Source organism: Glandiceps talaboti, chromosome 20, assembly GCF_964340395.1.
Source record: "Glandiceps talaboti chromosome 20, keGlaTala1.1, whole genome shotgun sequence".
NCBI classification, from domain to species: Eukaryota; Metazoa; Hemichordata; class Enteropneusta; family Spengelidae; genus Glandiceps; species Glandiceps talaboti.
In genome coordinates, this window is record NC_135568.1 from 19,770,210 (window position 1) to 19,788,363 (window position 18,154).

General features: G+C 37.2%; 1 protein-coding gene across 1 annotated transcript; it reads left to right on the plus strand.

Annotated features, from left to right (window-relative positions):
- Window positions 1–4,779: 4,779 nt before the first annotated feature.
- Window positions 4,780–17,717, plus strand: LOC144450645 (spectrin alpha chain-like). Its single transcript, XM_078141290.1, has 4 exons — window positions 4,780–4,825; window positions 5,200–5,310; window positions 5,599–5,676; window positions 17,589–17,717. The coding sequence occupies exons 1-4, from the start codon at window positions 4,784–4,786 to the stop codon at window positions 17,715–17,717; spliced, it is 360 nt and encodes a 119-aa protein (XP_077997416.1). The 5' UTR covers window positions 4,780–4,783.
- Window positions 17,718–18,154: the final 437 nt, after the last annotated feature.

Below are 18,154 nucleotides of genomic sequence, written 5' to 3' on the forward strand. Positions count from 1 at the left end.
AGTTGGTATTAGGACAGTGTTCTATGACATACATGTACATGTGCATATTCATTGTTGTTGTGATACGATCCAATATGGCTGCCTGGCAGCCATTTTGTTTGCGATTTTTCTATGTCCAAAGCCATAACTCAGACATGCTTGAACAGATCACATTCAAAGTTGGTATTAGGACAGTGTTCTATGACATACATGTGCATATCCATTTTCATCGTGATATGATCCCCCATACCCGACCAATCCTTTATTGTTGTAGGCATGTTCCATGTCAAACAAGCAGACACAACATATCTAAGTCTGTTTGTTTTAGGTTCACAAATGTTGTTGCGTGATCAGAGTAGTGATAATTCCATAAAACCCAATCATAGTGGGGGCTATGTCATTATCAATGACTTGTTGGTTAAAAATCTATAATTTCAAAACTACTCAGCAGATTGGGCTGAAATTTAATGGGAATGCATCTGGGGATGTATGGATGAAGAAATATTAAGCATACAATGATTCCATGAGTGATATGCAAATTACTAATTAGGTGTACAAATGTTCATTTTTGGTCATAAACTTATATCTCAAGAAGTACTTGGTCACCGAGTCTGAAACTTAGTGAGATGTTTCTGAAAGTGTTATTCTGTAGATTTTCTTCAAAACATTTTGAGAAAATTGGCCTTAGCAACCATGACCACGCCCTTAGCAATAACCAAATGGCAGTGTATTTTGGTCAAATAACAACATCATCTGGTAGGCAAATGAGTAAACATTCAAAAAATGTATGCAAATACCCTAGCAACCATGACCATGCCCATAGCAAGAGCCAGTCATGTATTTCACAAAGATAACAACAGGGAATAATAGACAATTGAATAAACATTCAAAAAATGTATGTAAATTTGCCTAGCAACAAGACCAAGCCCATAGCAACAGCCAAATAATCATGTATATTGCAAAGATAACAACAGCAATAGCAATAGAGACGAATAAACATTCAAAAAATGTATGCAAATGTGCCTAGCAACAAGACCACACCCACAGCAACAGCCAAATGATCACATATATTGCAAAGATAACAACGAGGGTTAATAGACAATTGAATAAACATTCAAAAATATATGTGAATATATCTAACAACATGATGATAGCATATATCGTAAAGATAGCAACATGGTAGGATAGGCAACTGGATAGTCATTCAACAAATGAACACTTCTTGTTAGCATGGACTACCATATGGATAAACATTTTTAAAAAATGTACAGTTGTGCGACAAGGTGATTGGTGGTATTTTTTAAAAAATTGTCTCGAGTTCTGTTATTTTTTGTCATATTATGTTATTATTGTTATCGTGAGCAGTAACAGTCATACTAAACCTTGCCTCCATCAAAATCTTGACTTTATAATGCTAAAATGAATTTTGCCAGTTTACTTACATAGTATTTCTATTTGAGATGCAAAATTTGAATTGATATTGTAATGTTCCTTCCTACATTGAATTAACCAATTCGTCACATCTTTTTAATCCTTTTTCTCCCGAGAGGGTACAAGTTGGGAGAAAGTCAAACAAAATTTCTTTGAGCAATACCACTGACCAATCTTTGCACTGTATAGACTTGTGTTTTTATTTTGTAAATTTATTTGGATGTTATTATTCTTGGTAAATGAAATAATCCAGTTATTCAGCAACTCTTTATCATATAATAGAATGACAAATTTAATATTACAATTGGATACATAAATATTGTTTCAGTTACAATTGGGGATTAGCAAATCTATTTTTAAGCTGATTTAGGCCTAATAAAAAACTTTGTGGTTCCAGTTACGCTTTCCAATTACGCTCAATTTTAGAATAGGTGGGTAGGTTGATTTTTAGTCTGGATTGGGTTCCATCCATGTGTCCGTCTGTCTGTCCGGAGCCGTTTCTTGGGGATGCCTGGACCAATTTTTTTCAAACTTGGTACAGGGACAACATACTTTGGCATACATAAGCATCTCAATTTGTTCCTGATACGATCTAATATGGCCGCCTGGCAGCCATTTTGTTTGCGAATTTTCCATGTCCAAAGCCATAACTCAGACATGCTTGAACAAGTCTCATTCAAAGTTGGTATTAGCACAGTGATCTATGACATACATGTGCATATCCATTTTCGTTGTGATACAATTCGATATGGCTGCCTGGCAGCCATTTTGTTGGCGCAGTTTTCATGTTGAATGGTTTATTCCATGACGTCATTTTGAAGAGTAGGCATGTCCCATGTCCAACGAGGAGACACAACATGAGTAGGCATGTTCCATGTCCAATGAGCAGACACAATATATCTAAGTCTGTTTGATTTATGTTCACAAGTGTTGTTGCATGATCAGAGTAGTGATATCAAAAACAACCATATGAGGCCAAACAACATTAACCAGGTTTGAAAATGACAACATAAACTGCCAGTTCGTTAATACCAGTGTTTCCGCTGCCCACTCGCAAAATCGTAAAATGCGAATAAAATCAGCATTTGGCGAGAATATTTTTGATACAATTAGTCAAATTTGCGAAGCCAATTTAGAATAGGGCACCAGAAAATCTATGCGTAATGCTTGTGGTTTCTTTGTCACAACGTGGAATATCCGTAATTTAAACTACATTGTATTACATTTAGAAGGAAGTGCACACATTGTACGTTCCTCAAATCATAAAATTGTTACATCAGCAATGTAAATAAATGTCATATCAAACTGAGTTCCGTGACATGAAGTACGAACGACAGCGCAAACTTTCAATTTGACAGAGATACAGTTGTAAAAGTGTTTAATCCAAATTTTGTGTCGCTGATCTGAGGAGAACTGTTAACACTGATAAAACTGATACATAATGTGCAAACCATGTTCACCTCAGACGAAGAGAATGGTGTAGTGAACAGTAGTGAACAGTAAATTCACGTTCGATCTAGTAACGAAGCTCAAAAAGAAAAAAAATCAGTTTTAGTGAGAATGAAATGGTGACGTGGCAGTTTGAATTTATCTAAGTGAAGTTTTCAGGAGAGACTGTCCAACGATGTGGTCCATTTGATCATCGCTTCACTCGTGAGGGAAGATGCCTTGCCGTAATGGCCGTGCGTAACCAATCATGTGGATAAGTTATGATAATATCGCGTAGTTTCTAAACTACCCAGGACGTGCTCTCCACATCAGGAAATGGTCATGGGGCACATGAAACTGCTGAAACGTTATGCATACGATGGGTCATATTCAAATTTCACAGGTCACACTGCACATTGAGATTTAGAAAATAGTTACAATGAGAACTGACTAAAACCTAGATGTCTGGCGCTACAACTTTGAAGCAAAGATGAGAACCGTACGTTTGCCAACATGACATGAAAAATGTATGTAAATAAACAGTAAAAACATACAAGTTTGCGCTATTGTCTTTATTTATATAAGTTCATTTTTATTGCAAAAGTTTGGCTAATTGAAAGTCTGGTTTGGCTAATAAATTTTGAGGCAAATTAGCCCAATGCCATGGTTAGTAAATTTTTTGACCCAGAGGAAACTGTTAAAACCCAAACATAGTGGAGACTATGTCATTTTCAATAACTTGTTTATTTTATTTTATCATATTTGTTTTCATGTGTGAGTGTCTAGTTCAGTTTTTCCAAATGGTCTCTGTGTTATTGATTTCTTCCTATCAGATATACAACCATTACAGATTGGAAGACCAGTTTTATATAGTCTTTTTAAGTTGATGTCAATTTCCACATCTACTGTTTCTTGTGAGACTTCACAATTTTTTGCGATTGTATTATTTTTTTCTTGAATACGTAAAAAAAATGTTGGTGGGGTCAAGTAACCAGAACTAAACAATTAATTTTTTTATGCCTATATATAACAATGTAGATGTACCGACAAGAGTATCATAAATTCAGTACAAGAGTACCTTTCAATTTAAAATGTAGAATCAACTTAAAATTATTGTCATGACAAGTAAACAAGATTTTGATGCAGCTTGTTTGTGAACTACTTCAAATAGTCTTACAATAGCACAACTGTCTCACAAAAAAATACAAAAATAACAAGACTAAATTGACACACTGATGTGCACTGCTTGCCATAAGGACAATAGTGAGATGATGTTAATCCTATTGTACACTGTGGTGGCTGTAGTCTCGCTAGTCTATCAGCTAGCCCTCGGATGTTCTTCCGATAAAATATGACACACAGCCGAACAACGCTATCGAGGATGGAACATCCGAGGTCTAGCAAATGTCATCAGGATATAAATAACTGCCAATCAGAGAACCGTATTAGCGACAAGCACAAACAGAGGACAATAGCTAAATTTTCATGCATATTCATCTTAAGGAGGGGCTTGTAAAAATAACCACCAATGCGTTAACTAAAATGTGTGAATGACAACGTCTACACACTCATCAAACACAATTACCATAAACTGATAAGACATAGTAATGACATAAATGTGTTTGTCAACACCTGCATGCAGAGATTGAATATATTAAAATATATATATATATGCATATATGGCCCAACCCACCGCTTATCGTAATCTCAATGGAATGTCCGGTCTGAAAATGACATTCGCTAGACTGTTCGGGCAAGCCCTCACATGCGAACTTCGTTCGCTTATAGTTATAGCATCGAAAGAAAGCCCGAACGTCTAGCAGCAAGACTATAGTCTCGCCAGTGAGGGCTATACACTGACACTAGGGTGGAACTAGACTTGGGCTACATGATAGTATATGATGTGTATAATGGTGAATGTTATATTTTTTTTACAGAAGTCGAAATGATAGAGATGATCACGATCCATGAAATACTGGAGAAAAAGGTAACTAATAAATGACTTCATTCATTCATTAGTCCCTTGAAGGAGGAAACTAGATACAAATGGGCTCCATCTATATGTCCATTCGCAATACTCATTTTATCATGCAAGCTATCATTTGAGACCTTGACTCTTGGCCATGACCTTCAGGGTCAATTATCAACATCAGTCCAATTCCTGCCTATCACAGACACATTTGTAGTATTTACATATTGCCAATTCCTTGTAAATCATGTTTACAAGTACTATTGAAGATAAGAATTATACACAAACATTAGTTTTGGTCCTCATATAACTTTTACTACATATTACATAATTATTACATATTACTACAGAAATAAAAAAGAATTGATGATCACAACTATTGTTTTTTGCAGGCTTTCTTAGCCAATGAAGATCTTGGAGACTCCTTGGACAGTGTGGAAGCTTTGATTAAGAAACATGAAGACTTTAAAAAATCACTTGCAGCACAAGAAGAAGAGATCAGTGTGAGTGAAAATAGTTCAATTTTATTGCTTTTCATACGGATGGAAATATTGGATTCAAAACTTTGAATATAGAAATGAAATCAAAGATTACATATTCAAAGACAATGTAATATATCATGGTAATTATTTATTGCATGATGAATATGACTAAGTAAATTTGTCATGATGTGTAAAAATAATAAAAGAATTATTGGATGTATACTTCCAGTGTGCAAAATGTATGCTTAGCATAATTGGTACAAATACCCTGTGGCAGATATAGTAAATTCTTTTGTTTTTATTCTACAGGCACATGTTGACTTTGCCGTTAAACTTGTAGAAAGTGAACATTATGCTGCAGAAGATGTCTCAGAACGTAGAGATACTGTAAGTAGATTTGACACCCTTGTTTTGTTCAGAGATTTCAAACACCAAGTCCTGATAAAAGTCAGTTAGTTTACTTCTGGAAATATGTAGACAATAAAATTTGATCCTTCATACAAGGTAAAATTCTCCCAACATGTCAAATGGTACTATCACTCTCATAAAGACATAAATGAACATTCTTTGTTATTTTAAAAGAAACTTGTACAGGCAAAATTGGCTTCACATTTTCTGTGAGAAGATTGGTCATGAAAGACTAAGTTTATATTATATGAAATCTATGAGAAATCTCAGTGTATTGAAAATGGTTTGGTATAGACAAGTTGACAATATTACAAAGTCTTAGTAGAATCCAAGGTAGATAATTAAAATGAAATATGTGTGATGTCTTAGAAAATGCTATACTAGACTGAAAGGTCCATCACTGTTTTTGCTTCTTTAACCATTCATGAGTGTTATGTAAGCAGATCAACAATGAAGAAAACTGAGTTATGTAGTGTTATATACTAAAAACCTTTGTTATAGTTTTTTGCCAGATGTGCCAGAATTCATGTCAATATTTTAGTTACAGCCGCTAAAAGAACCTACCTTTAGTTCCATAGGCAATCTTGTAATGGTTAAAGTATTAGTGGTTAGGTTTTCATGTTGATATTTGTCTAACATTATCTCTTCACCTTCCGTAAAGAATGTTATATTTTAGGGATGAAAAGTCTGTGTATCTGTGTGTGTGTGTGTGTGTGTGTGTGTGTGTGTCTGTGTGTTTGTTTGTGTTTGTGTGTGTCTATATCACCCACCATCTACAAAATTACTGGCTAAATTCAAACAAAATTTTGTAGACATGTTCCGTAGGGTAATGGCAAGATCTGATTAGGTTTTGATAAATATCCTAAGCATGCTTCAAATTCATTATAACTTGGTACATACATTTGTGATACCTAAGTGCATCTGTCCTGAAAATATTATCGATGTAGTGTTTAGTTAGTTCCCGCGGACGAAGTCCGGAACGGGGACTTATGGATTGGGTTCCGTCTGTCCGTCCGTCCGCCCGTCCGTCCGCAGCCGTTTCTTGGAGATACCTGGACCGATTTTTTTCAAACTTGGTACAGGGGCAACATGCTATGGCATACATATGCACGTCAATTTGTTTTATGATACGATCCAATATGGCCGCCTAGCAACCATTTGTTTGCGAATTTTCCCTGTCTAAAGGCATAACTTGGACATGCTTGAACAGATCTCTTTCAAAGTTGGTATTAGGACAGTGTTCTATGACATACATGTGCATATTCATTGTTGTCATGATACGATCCAATATGGTCGCCTGGCAGCCATTTTGTTTGTGAATTTTCATGTCCAAAGCCATAACTCAGACATGCTTGAACAGATCTCATTCAAAGTTGGTATTAGGACAGTGTTCTATGACATACATGTGCATATCCATTTACATTGTGATACGATCCAATATGGCTGCCTGGTAGCCATTTTGTTTGCGAATTTTCATGTCCATGCAAAGCCATAACTCAGACATGCTTGAACAGATCTCATTCAAAGTTGGCATTAGGACAGTGTTCTATGACATACATGTGCATATCCATTTTCGTCGTGATACGATCCAATATGGCTGCCTGGCAACCATTTTGTTGGTGAATTTTCCATGTCCAAAGCCATAACTCAGACATGCTTAAACAGATCTCATTCAAAGTTGGCATTAGGACAGCGTTCTATGACATACATGTGCATATCCATTTTCGTCGTGATACGATCCAATATGGCTGCCTGGCAGCCATTTTGTTTGTGAATTTTCCATGTCCAAAGCCATAACTCAGACATGCTTAAACAGATCTCATTCAAAGTTGGTATTAGGACAGCGTTCTATGACATACATGTGCATATCCATTTTCGTTGTGATACGATCCAATATGGCTGCCTGGCAGCCGTTTTGTTTGTGAATTTTCCATGTCCAAAGCCATAACTCAGACTCCATTTTCATCGTGATATGATCCCCCATACCCAACCAATCCTTTATTGTTGGAGGCATATTCCATGTCCAACAAGCACACACAACATATCTAAGTCTGTTTGTTTTAGGTTCACAAATGTTGTTGCGTGATCAGAGTAGTGATAATTCCTTAAAACCCAATTATAGCGGGGACTATGTCATTCTCAATGACTTGTTTAGCTTGAATTGACCTTCGTAGTACATGTTTACATTTTTTAGCCTGATCGCCTCCTCTACATCTGAACACGCCACCATGCAAACGAATTTCTGCTCACTAAGACACAGGCAACCAATCAGGTTGCGTCTTACTTGTCAGGGGCATACACGACGCATCAAACATCAACAAACATTGAATATCAACAGGAAGTCCAGTAATTGAACTTCCAGAGCCGAAGTACAACGGCTCAGTGGACGTGGACCTACCTTTACTATTACTACATGCCGTTATTTGTGCACACACGGAAACGACAACGTACGAAGTATTTCAAATATGAAAAAAATTTCAGTGATTGTATTGCTATATATATATATACGGTAATTAAAGAATTCTTGTTTAGATGTACCTCTATGCATTTCGTCTTATGTACATGTTAGCTACATTGGAATGGTTCCCCCCCCCCCCCCCTAGTGTCAATGTTTATCTCAGCGAACGCCTACGCGTTTTCTGCAGTAGGCTTGAAGTATTGTACGATTCATAGCAATATTTGCCACAGGGAGTGCACAGTTGTGCTATATGAATCCAGAAAAGAGGAAATTTAAGATATAATTTCTAAAAAAAAAAGTCCTTATCGTGAAAATTTCGGTCGCTTTGCATTGCATTCAGGGTTCGAACGGTCCTGGAAAACCCTGGAATTTCAACCCTCTCTGGAAAACCCTGGAAAAATGCTCCCTACCCTGGAAAATGATCGTGATCGATTAATATTGACGAACGACATGTCTGTGCTTGAGCCACCCATTCTATGATTTATACACTGAGTCTCGTAAATCTGAAATGGCGAAATATTTTCAAAGTCTTTCGCCACCACGGTGAATCACGCTGATTAAACCCAGACAGTCAACCGATCGTTCCACAAGAAACTTTGCCCACAGACCGTACCTATGCATAGCTAGTTGAATGGGCGCCGCAATGTTTGTTTCGATCTTGGCTATTGCTACTCCGAGTCCAGTCGTCATTTCAGCGACATAATATTGTAAAAGTCCCGGGGGTAACAGTAGGTCTGTTAGTAAGGTAATCGTAACATTGTAGTGAGTATCAAGTATCACCAACCACGACTAGAAATTGTTACAAGTTTGGCGCACAAGTCGACATACTACAAGCTCACGCGTGGCAATACTAGGGCCTTGGGAAGTGCAGTTCAATTTCCGGGTTGTGGAAGTGCGGTTTTGACTTTCATGTTGTCGATAAATGGGAATAAACTACTTTTTTTATGTTTGTCAGTACAGTAACATTCCTAAATGGTCAAGTTGAGTTGAGAAATCACGATGTTCTTCAACACGTGGCCGTATATAAACATTAAGACGCAAGGGCTGAACGTAATCAATTATACATTAAGCGAAATTGCGTTACGTAAATGACGTTTTTTAAGAAAAAAAAAGTTGTTGGTGACCTTTAAATTTAGCCACATCAAAACATACAATAATGAGGACACAGTTTAGTTTTTGATTTTTTTTCTGGATATGTCTGAATTAGACTATACGAATGCTGTGACTCAAATCTTACAAGATCAATGCACCAGCTTGACGAAACGACTACTACGGGGATAGGACAGAGGTTTCTCCATTTAATCTTAGCGTGCAAACGTGATTTTAAAACGTCTTGATTAGTGTTGCTTGTCTTTTAAATGTTTTGTGACATGTTATGGGAACCTTTGTTAATTTCTTCTCGTCCACATCAGACAATTAGATGTCATTCAAAATTATACTTTTAAGTGTATGAACCCTGTGCATTGCATGGTGTTGCGTACACTACAAACTGTCTTCAGTAAGACGCAACCTGATTACGTTCGAGGAGAAGCCTACTACAGGGAACGCCTACGCGTTCAATTACTGGACTTTCTGTTGATATTCAATGTTTGTTGATATTCGATGTGTACATTTATCGTGTATGCCACTGACAAGTAAGACGCAGCCTGATTGGTTGTGAGACTCTGTGAGCAGTAATTAGTCCCCGCGGACGAAGTCCGGAACGGGGACTTATGGATTGGGTTCCGTCTGTCCGTCCGTGCGTCCGTCCGTCCGTCCGTCCGTCCGTCCGTCCGCAGCCGTTTCTTGGAGATGCCTGTACCGATTTTTTTCAAACTTGGTACAGGGGCAACATGCTATGGCATACATATGCACGTCAATTTGTTTTATGATACGATCCAATATGGCCGCCTAGCAGCCATTTTGTTTGTGAATTTTCCCTGTCTAAAGCCATAACTCAGACATGCTTGAACAAATCTCATTCAGAGTTGGTATTAGGACAGTGTTCTATGGCATATATGTGCATATTCATTGTTGTCATGATACGATCCAATATGGCCGCCTGGCAGCCATTTTGTTTGTGAATTTTCATGTCCAAAGCCATAACTTAGACATGCTTGAACAGATCTCATTCAAAGTTGGTATTAGGACAGTGTTCTATGACATACATGTGCATATCCATTTTCATTGTGATACGATCCAATATGGCTGCCTGGCAGCCATTTTGTTTGCAAATTTTCCATGTCCAAAGCCATAACTCAGACATGCTTGAACAGATCTCATTCAAAGTTGGTATTAGGACAGTGTTCTATGACATACATGTGCATATCCATTTTCATTGTGATACGATCCAATATGGCTGCCTGGCAGCCATTTTGTTTGCAAATTTTCCATGTCCAAAGCCATAACTCAGACATGCTTGAACAGATCTCATTCGAAGTTGGTATTAGGACAGTGTTCTATGACATACATGCATGGCATATCCATTTTCGTCATGATACGATCCAATATGGCTGCCTGGCAGCCATTTTGTTTGTGAATTTTCCATGTCCAAAGCCATAACTCAGACATGCTTGAACAGATCTCATTCAGAGTTGGTATTAGGACAGTGTTCTATGACATACATTTGCATATCCATTTTCATATTGATATGATCCCCCATACCCGACCAATCCTTTATTGTTGTAGGCATGTTCCATGTCCGACAAGCAGACACAACATATCTAAGTCTATTTGATTTAGGTTCACAAGTGTTGTTGCGTGATCAGAGTAGTGCTAATTCCTTAAAACCCAATCATAGCGGGGACTATGTCACTCTCAATGGCTTGTTCGTTTGCATGGTGGCGTGTTCAGATGTAGAGGAGGCGATCAGGCTAAAAATTGTAAACATGTACTATACGAAGGTCAATTCAAGCTAAATAACGATGGTAAGATAGCAATGCACGATTAGCCGACATCTACATTGGATTTTAATCAGATTGATTTTCAGTAGGCTGCAAAAAAAATGTTTCTGGTCAGGAAATGTTGTCTAAAATGGTGCGATGATATGATTTTTTAGCACAACTTAACTAAGGTACAGTAGTGCTATAAGATCACCCTATTGAGACTAGATGACAGCTTTGTCATGTTATAAAATTTTACAGTAAAAATTGACTTTGTTCATTGTACTACATGTATACCATTCTGAGCTTACTGAACTACAGTATTATTTGTTATTAGTGAAAACCGTTCCTATTGTAGTAGATGAACAAACATTTTCAGCATTTTGTATGTACATGTATATATAGTATTTCCCAGAATATTAGGTTTGTAAATATGTTAGCACATTGCTAAATTCTTACTATATTGTTTATGGTACAGCAACAAGAAGAACCCATTGGTAATGATGTACTGGTAGGCAAGGAATGTGTACTTGCCGTGAACGATTATGTCGAGAAGAGTCCTTGTGAGGCGTCCATGAAGAAAGGTGACGTCCTGAATCTCGTCAATGGTGCTAACAAGGTAATGTCATTCCTGTACATTTCTTATGTTATGTCATGTATGCTGACTAGTGGGCACTCCATTCCATTTTATCGTTTCATTTTTTTTAGCACAACTGAACTGATAAGATTCATTAGTGTTATAGGCATTGCTAAGTGTCTCTGTCTGTCTATCTGTCTGTCTCTGTGTATGTCAGTCAGTGTGTGTGGGTGTGGGTGTGTGTGTGCGTGCGTGCGTGCGTGCGTGCGTGCGTGCGTGCGTGTGTGTGTGTGTGTGTGTGTGTGTGTGTGTGTGTGTGTGTGTAAATGAACTTAAGTCAAAAACTGCTGTACTGATTGCCATATCTTGTGGGTGCATATTACCTTGCATGTCTAGTTGGGAAATACCTCAATTCAAAATGATTTTATCACCTGTGTGTGATTTGGGTAAAACAAATATGGTGATTTGGGTAAAAAATGTGATTTTTGGTCAAAAACCTTAAACTCCAAAAGTAGTGGGCAGATTGGGATTAAATTTGGGTGAATCATTCTTCAGGGTGTTTATACTAAGAATTTTTCAGCACATGATGGTCCCATGAGTGATATGCAAATTAGAGCTAAAAATGTGTCTTTTTGGTCAAAAATGAATAATTCCAAAACTACTGAGCAGATTGCACTGAAATGTAATGGGAATGCATCTAGGGATGTATGGATGAAGAAATGTTAAGTATACAATGATTCCATGAGTGATATTCAAATTAGGTGTACAAATGTTCATTTTTGGTCGTAAACTTATATCTCACAAAGTACTTGGTCAGTGAGACTGAAACTTGGTGAGACGTTTCTGTAAGTGCAGATTTTCTTCAAAATATTTTTACACAATTTCCCCAGCAACCATGAACATGCCCTTAGGAACAACCAAATGGCAGTATATTTTGGTCAAATAACAACATCTGGTAGGCAAGTGAGTAAACATTCAAAAATTGTATGCAAATATCCCTAGCAACCATGACCATGCCCATAGCAACAGCCAAACAGTTGTGTATTTCACAGATAACGGATTAATAGACAATTGAATAAACATTCAAACAATGTATGTAAATCTGCTTAGCAACAAGACCATGCCCATAGCAACAGCCAAATAATCATGTATATTGCAAAATAACAACAGGAATATAAAGACAAATGAATAAACATTCAAAAAATGTATGTAAATCTGCGTAGCAACAAGACTGTGCCCATAACAACAGCCAAGTAATAACGTATATTGCAAAGATAACAGGAATAGAAAGACAAATGAATAAACATTCAAGAAATGCATGCAAATGTGCCTAGCAACGAGACTACGCCCATAGCAACAGCCAAATGATCACATATTGCGAAGATAACGGGGATTGATAGACAATTGAATAAATGGGCACACTTTCAAATTTTTTTATGTTAAAGTCGACATCTTTACTACCTCCAGGTCCTTGTGATGTGCAGGACAGTGCTTGGGCATAAAGGCATAAAAAAATTGTATTGTTCCAAATACATTCAATTTTAAAGTAGGTCGTGGTGGTGGTGGTGGTGGTGGTGGTGGTGGTGGTGGTGGTGGTAGTGATGGTGGTGGTAGTGACAACGGCAATGATTTGGTTTTGAATGTAATAGAAAACACGGACTGTGATACAAGTATACATATGATGGGAATATCAGGGGTGAACAAATCCACTTGTCCGAAGTCCGGGACCAGTGATTTTTGGGGCGGACCACATAAATTTGACCTCGTCTAGACAGGAGATAACACTCAACACACATGTGGCTCATATCATTACTAATACTGGTTTAGGGACACAAGAATTAGGAAGACAACGAAGAATAATAATTTCAATGTATAATAATTCAAATGTATCAAATGAAACATTTTATTTGCTATCATTCTGTCAGCATTGTTTGTATTATTGTTTTTATTCATAAAGGAGCTTCAAATGATTTATAGTAGAACCCCTTTCATGAAATGATAGTCTATGAAGTATCTCTTTTAGCACTGTGATATGATATTTGCCAAAGCCTCGATAACTGGCAAATTTGATTTTATCTCCACACCGTTACACGGACTCCCTCTAGTCAGGCAATGTATGTGTTCCTAGGTTTTTTTTCCAAAGCCTCGACGACTGGTGAATTTGATTTTATCTCGACACAGTCACACGGACTCCCTCTAGTCAGGCAATGTATGTGTTCGTAGTTTTTTACTCCTCGCTGGATGAAGTCCGGACGGGGACTTATGGATTGGGTACGTCTGTCCGTCCGTCCGTCCGTCCATCCGTCCGCAGCCGATTTTTTTCAAACTTGGTACAGGAGCAACATACTATGGCATTATACATATGCACGTCAATTTGTTTTATGATACGATCCAATATGGCCTCCTAGCAGCCATTTTGTTTGCGAATTTTCCGTGTCCAAAGCCATAACTCAGACATGCGTGAACAGATTTCATTCAAAGTTGGTATTAGCACAGTGTTCTATGACATACATGTGCATATCTATTTTCGTCGTGATACAATCTGATATTGTTTGTTTGCGAATTTTCCATGTCCAAAACCATAACTCAGACATGCTTGAACAGATCTCATTCAAAGTTGGTATTAGCACAGTGTTCTGTGACATACATGTGCATATCCATTTTCGTTGTGATACAATCCGATATGGTTGCCTGGCAGCCATTTAGTTGGCGCAGTTTTCATGTCCAAAGCCATAACTCAGACATGCTTGAACAGAATAGTGATATCAAAAACAACCATAAGAGGCCAAACAGCATTAACCAGGTTTTAAAAATGACAACATAAACTGCCAGTTGCTTAAAACCCAATCATAGCGGGGACTATGTCATTTTCAATGACTTGTTTTTTCGTGAGATTTTATAGGATCAACTTTGAAGTAGTCAGTTTCTTTGTACACTTGTGATGATTTGCTTGCAATGTCTGGGTTTTCCAGACAAGTTTGACAAAACGTAGTACAACTTTTGTCGTCATACTGCAATCATGACTAAAACTGTTTTCCAATGTTCTTGTCACATATTTCTGTCAAATTTCTTATCATTTGTGAAATCCAAGTGAAGTCGCCATTCAATGTTTTTCGATTCATCGATGCCTCAAAAATAATAATTACAAATATAATAGAATTGTCAATTGACTGAAACCAAGCATGTCAACTTTGTATTTATTATTATAAATTGTGTATTGTTCAACTAAAAGTGGTGTAAGTCTGAATATATAGATTCATAGGCAAGATTTAATGTTTCACATTAGCGGGACCAGGGACCACTAATTCTTTCAGCAGGACCACTGATTTGTTCACCCCTGGGAATATTGATTAACGTTCAGTTGTCATGGGGAGGGGACGGTCATGTTTTACAAAATGGGACAAAGGGGAGGGTCATTTTTAACAAATGGAGAATTTGGGAGGGTCATGTTTTACTTAACTAACCATGTGTGATTTCTCCGGCCCTCCCCCTTCTGTAAGTACTGAAGGCTCCCTAATGTATATGAACATAGATTAGTAGACAAATAAATAAACATTCAAAAAAAATGTATGCAATATTCAGTCAATTAAACAGTTGTCCTACAGTGCCATTGGCACTATATTTCATACAATTTTATACATCACACTACCATGACTGCAGGTGGCAATCACCTGAAAATATCCATTGCGGGGACGGAGTCATCTCCGATGATCGACTGCTTGTTATATCAATATCTCAGATGTTTATCCTATTGAGGAGTCTTGCACCTGTTACATGTTTTCTATTTTTTGTCTTGGGAGGTCAGCAAAGTCGTAGAAAAAATGTGAAAACCTTTCACACACCCATTGCTCTTTAATGAAGAAGGTGGGAGAATGTGAGATAGGTTTTATAATAAGCAGACAAACTAACAACAAACTACTATCATGGCAAAATTGGTCAGTCAATCATCAAAGTCTTGGTCCACATTTTTGACTTGCTTTGTGAACTGTACTAAAAGTGCAAGAATCGGTCATCTAAACCTACAGCTCTCAAGACAAAACATAAAAACATTATTCATTATCATATACCTATGCCCATATCAATCACTCCTTGAGATGTTTAACATGAAATATCTGATATGGGATGTTAAACGTCAATGATATTCACATTAAACGTCATGACATTTATGTTAAATGTCATCAGAAAACACATCTCTAATTGGACAAACATGTCGATTCTGAACATAAACAACTTAAATAAAATGGAGGCTGATCGTCAGGGATATCGCGTATCCCACAGCACTGGAATTTTCAAAACAAGGAAATTTTGACAAAATATCCATACCCAAATGATACTATTTATGATCGTAAATTCACAACAACACAGTACATACATTTCGCAATGGTATCATGGGCACACGTATGGCTGTGTGTATTAGCCATCCACTGACACTGTATGCTACCCATACCACACTATCGTACAGCATGCAGTAGTTAAGCTCACGGTCAGCCAACCATCTACTTTTATTAACAATATTAAAGCATTTTCTGAAACTTTTAGAGAACTTACTCTAATACCAATATTGTATTTCAAAATGATTATGGAAAGTTACACCGAAATCTGATGAAAATTAATGATGGTTGAGCAGGGTCAGCGAACTACATGTATGTGTATATGAATGTCACCTGATAAACAGGTCACATGACACATGAAGTGAATGGCATAGCAAGTAGTACTCTTATATTTTTCATAATTTCCCTTTGAACTCCTGGGCATAGGCATATGATAAATTGGTTATTTCCCGATATCAACTCTTCATCCATTATATCAACGTTTGTGAAGTTTCCGTAACATGATACTCATCTAACAACTTGTGTCACATTATAGAAACTGCACGAAGAGGGGATGTCAGGTAATAACCTCATAGTAGTGCTATAGGCATGGCAAAGTGTCTGTCTGTCTGTCTGTCTGTCTGTGTGTAAACAACTTAAAGTCAAAAACCGCTGGACCGATTGCCATGATATTTGGTGGGTATATTACCTTGGGTGTCTAGTTGGGAAATTGATCAAATCAAAATGATCCTACTACCGATGTGATTTGGGTAAAAAAACACGATATTTGGTCAAAAACCTTAAAACCTTTAATTAAAAAATTACTGGGCAGATTGGCCTGAAATTTAATGGGAACATTCTTAGAGCATTTGAATTAAGAAATGTTCAGGATCAGATGATCCCATCAGTGATATGCAAATTAGGTCTCAAAATGTGTCTTTTTGGTGAAAAATGTTTAATTCCAAAACTACTGAACAGATTGGACTGAAATTTGGTTGGAACGTTCTTCAGGGTATTTATATTAAGAAATATTAATGACATGACAATCTAATCAGTGTGTTTTTGGTCAAAAATCTATAAATAATGCCAAATTTATTGAGTAGATTGGGTTAAAATTTGATGGGAACATTCTTAGTGGTGCTTAGATCAAGAATTGTTCATAACATGTATCAGTGATATGCAAATGCTTGACCCCCACACACACTCACTTTAATAATTGTACTTTCATTTTCTGCCCACATGGGCGTATTGATTTCAAAGATAATGAATGAAGTATTAAAATTTCAATGTAGACGACCATTAATTACAATAATGACAAATACTCGACTATTTATAAAGACGAAGTGTGAACTGACAACAGGTGAAAAAACTATACATTGATATCTGCATGTACAGTACATGTGAATTACACCAGTGTTTTATTTAAGGGCGGTAAGTAGGTAAAATCTACCGGGGTTCCCACATCATTTTACCGGGGTTCCCCACCTAAACTATGATACATTGCATGGGAAGCACTACCAGTTTTACCTCTTTCCCCTTTCTGTTACCGGGGTTCCCAAACCTTAGCAAAAACACTGTACACGATGCTGCAGACTTTCGACTAGCATTCTTCAGCGTCGTCAAAAAAGTATAACAGCCTCATATACCTTTTTTTAAAGTGTTGATGTTGTGTATACTCAAAGCAGGCCTTTGATGAGGAGGAATGTAGGAATATACTTGATAACCCAAATATTCCCCAACTTGACATGGATGCACAGACCCTCTTGGAGTCACCACTATCTCCAGGAGAAGTATTCAGTACACTGGCACCATGAGGGAGAACAAATCCCCTGGTAACGATGGGTTAACTGTAGAATTCTATAAACATTTCTGGCCATTAGTTAGTAAATTGGTAATGGACTCTTTTAACACTGCCATTGAGGTACAAAATGTAGGGGAATTCTCAGTCTCACAGAAACAAAGTATAGTTACACTAATTGAAGAACCGGGTCAGGACAGACAATTGTTGAAGAACTGGAGACCAATAATATCCTTAAATTAATGTTGATATGAAGCTGGTGTCGAAATCCCTGTCAAAACGACTTCAAAAGCTCTTCCCAAACATTGTTAGCTCTTCCCAAAATGCTTTTGTAAAGGGGAGTAACATAGGTGACTATGTAAGGTTAATTGACAAGATTTTTCATTTTACCAACAAATTTGAGATCCCGGCTATACTCTTGGCAATTGATTTCGAAAAAGAGTTTGATAGTGT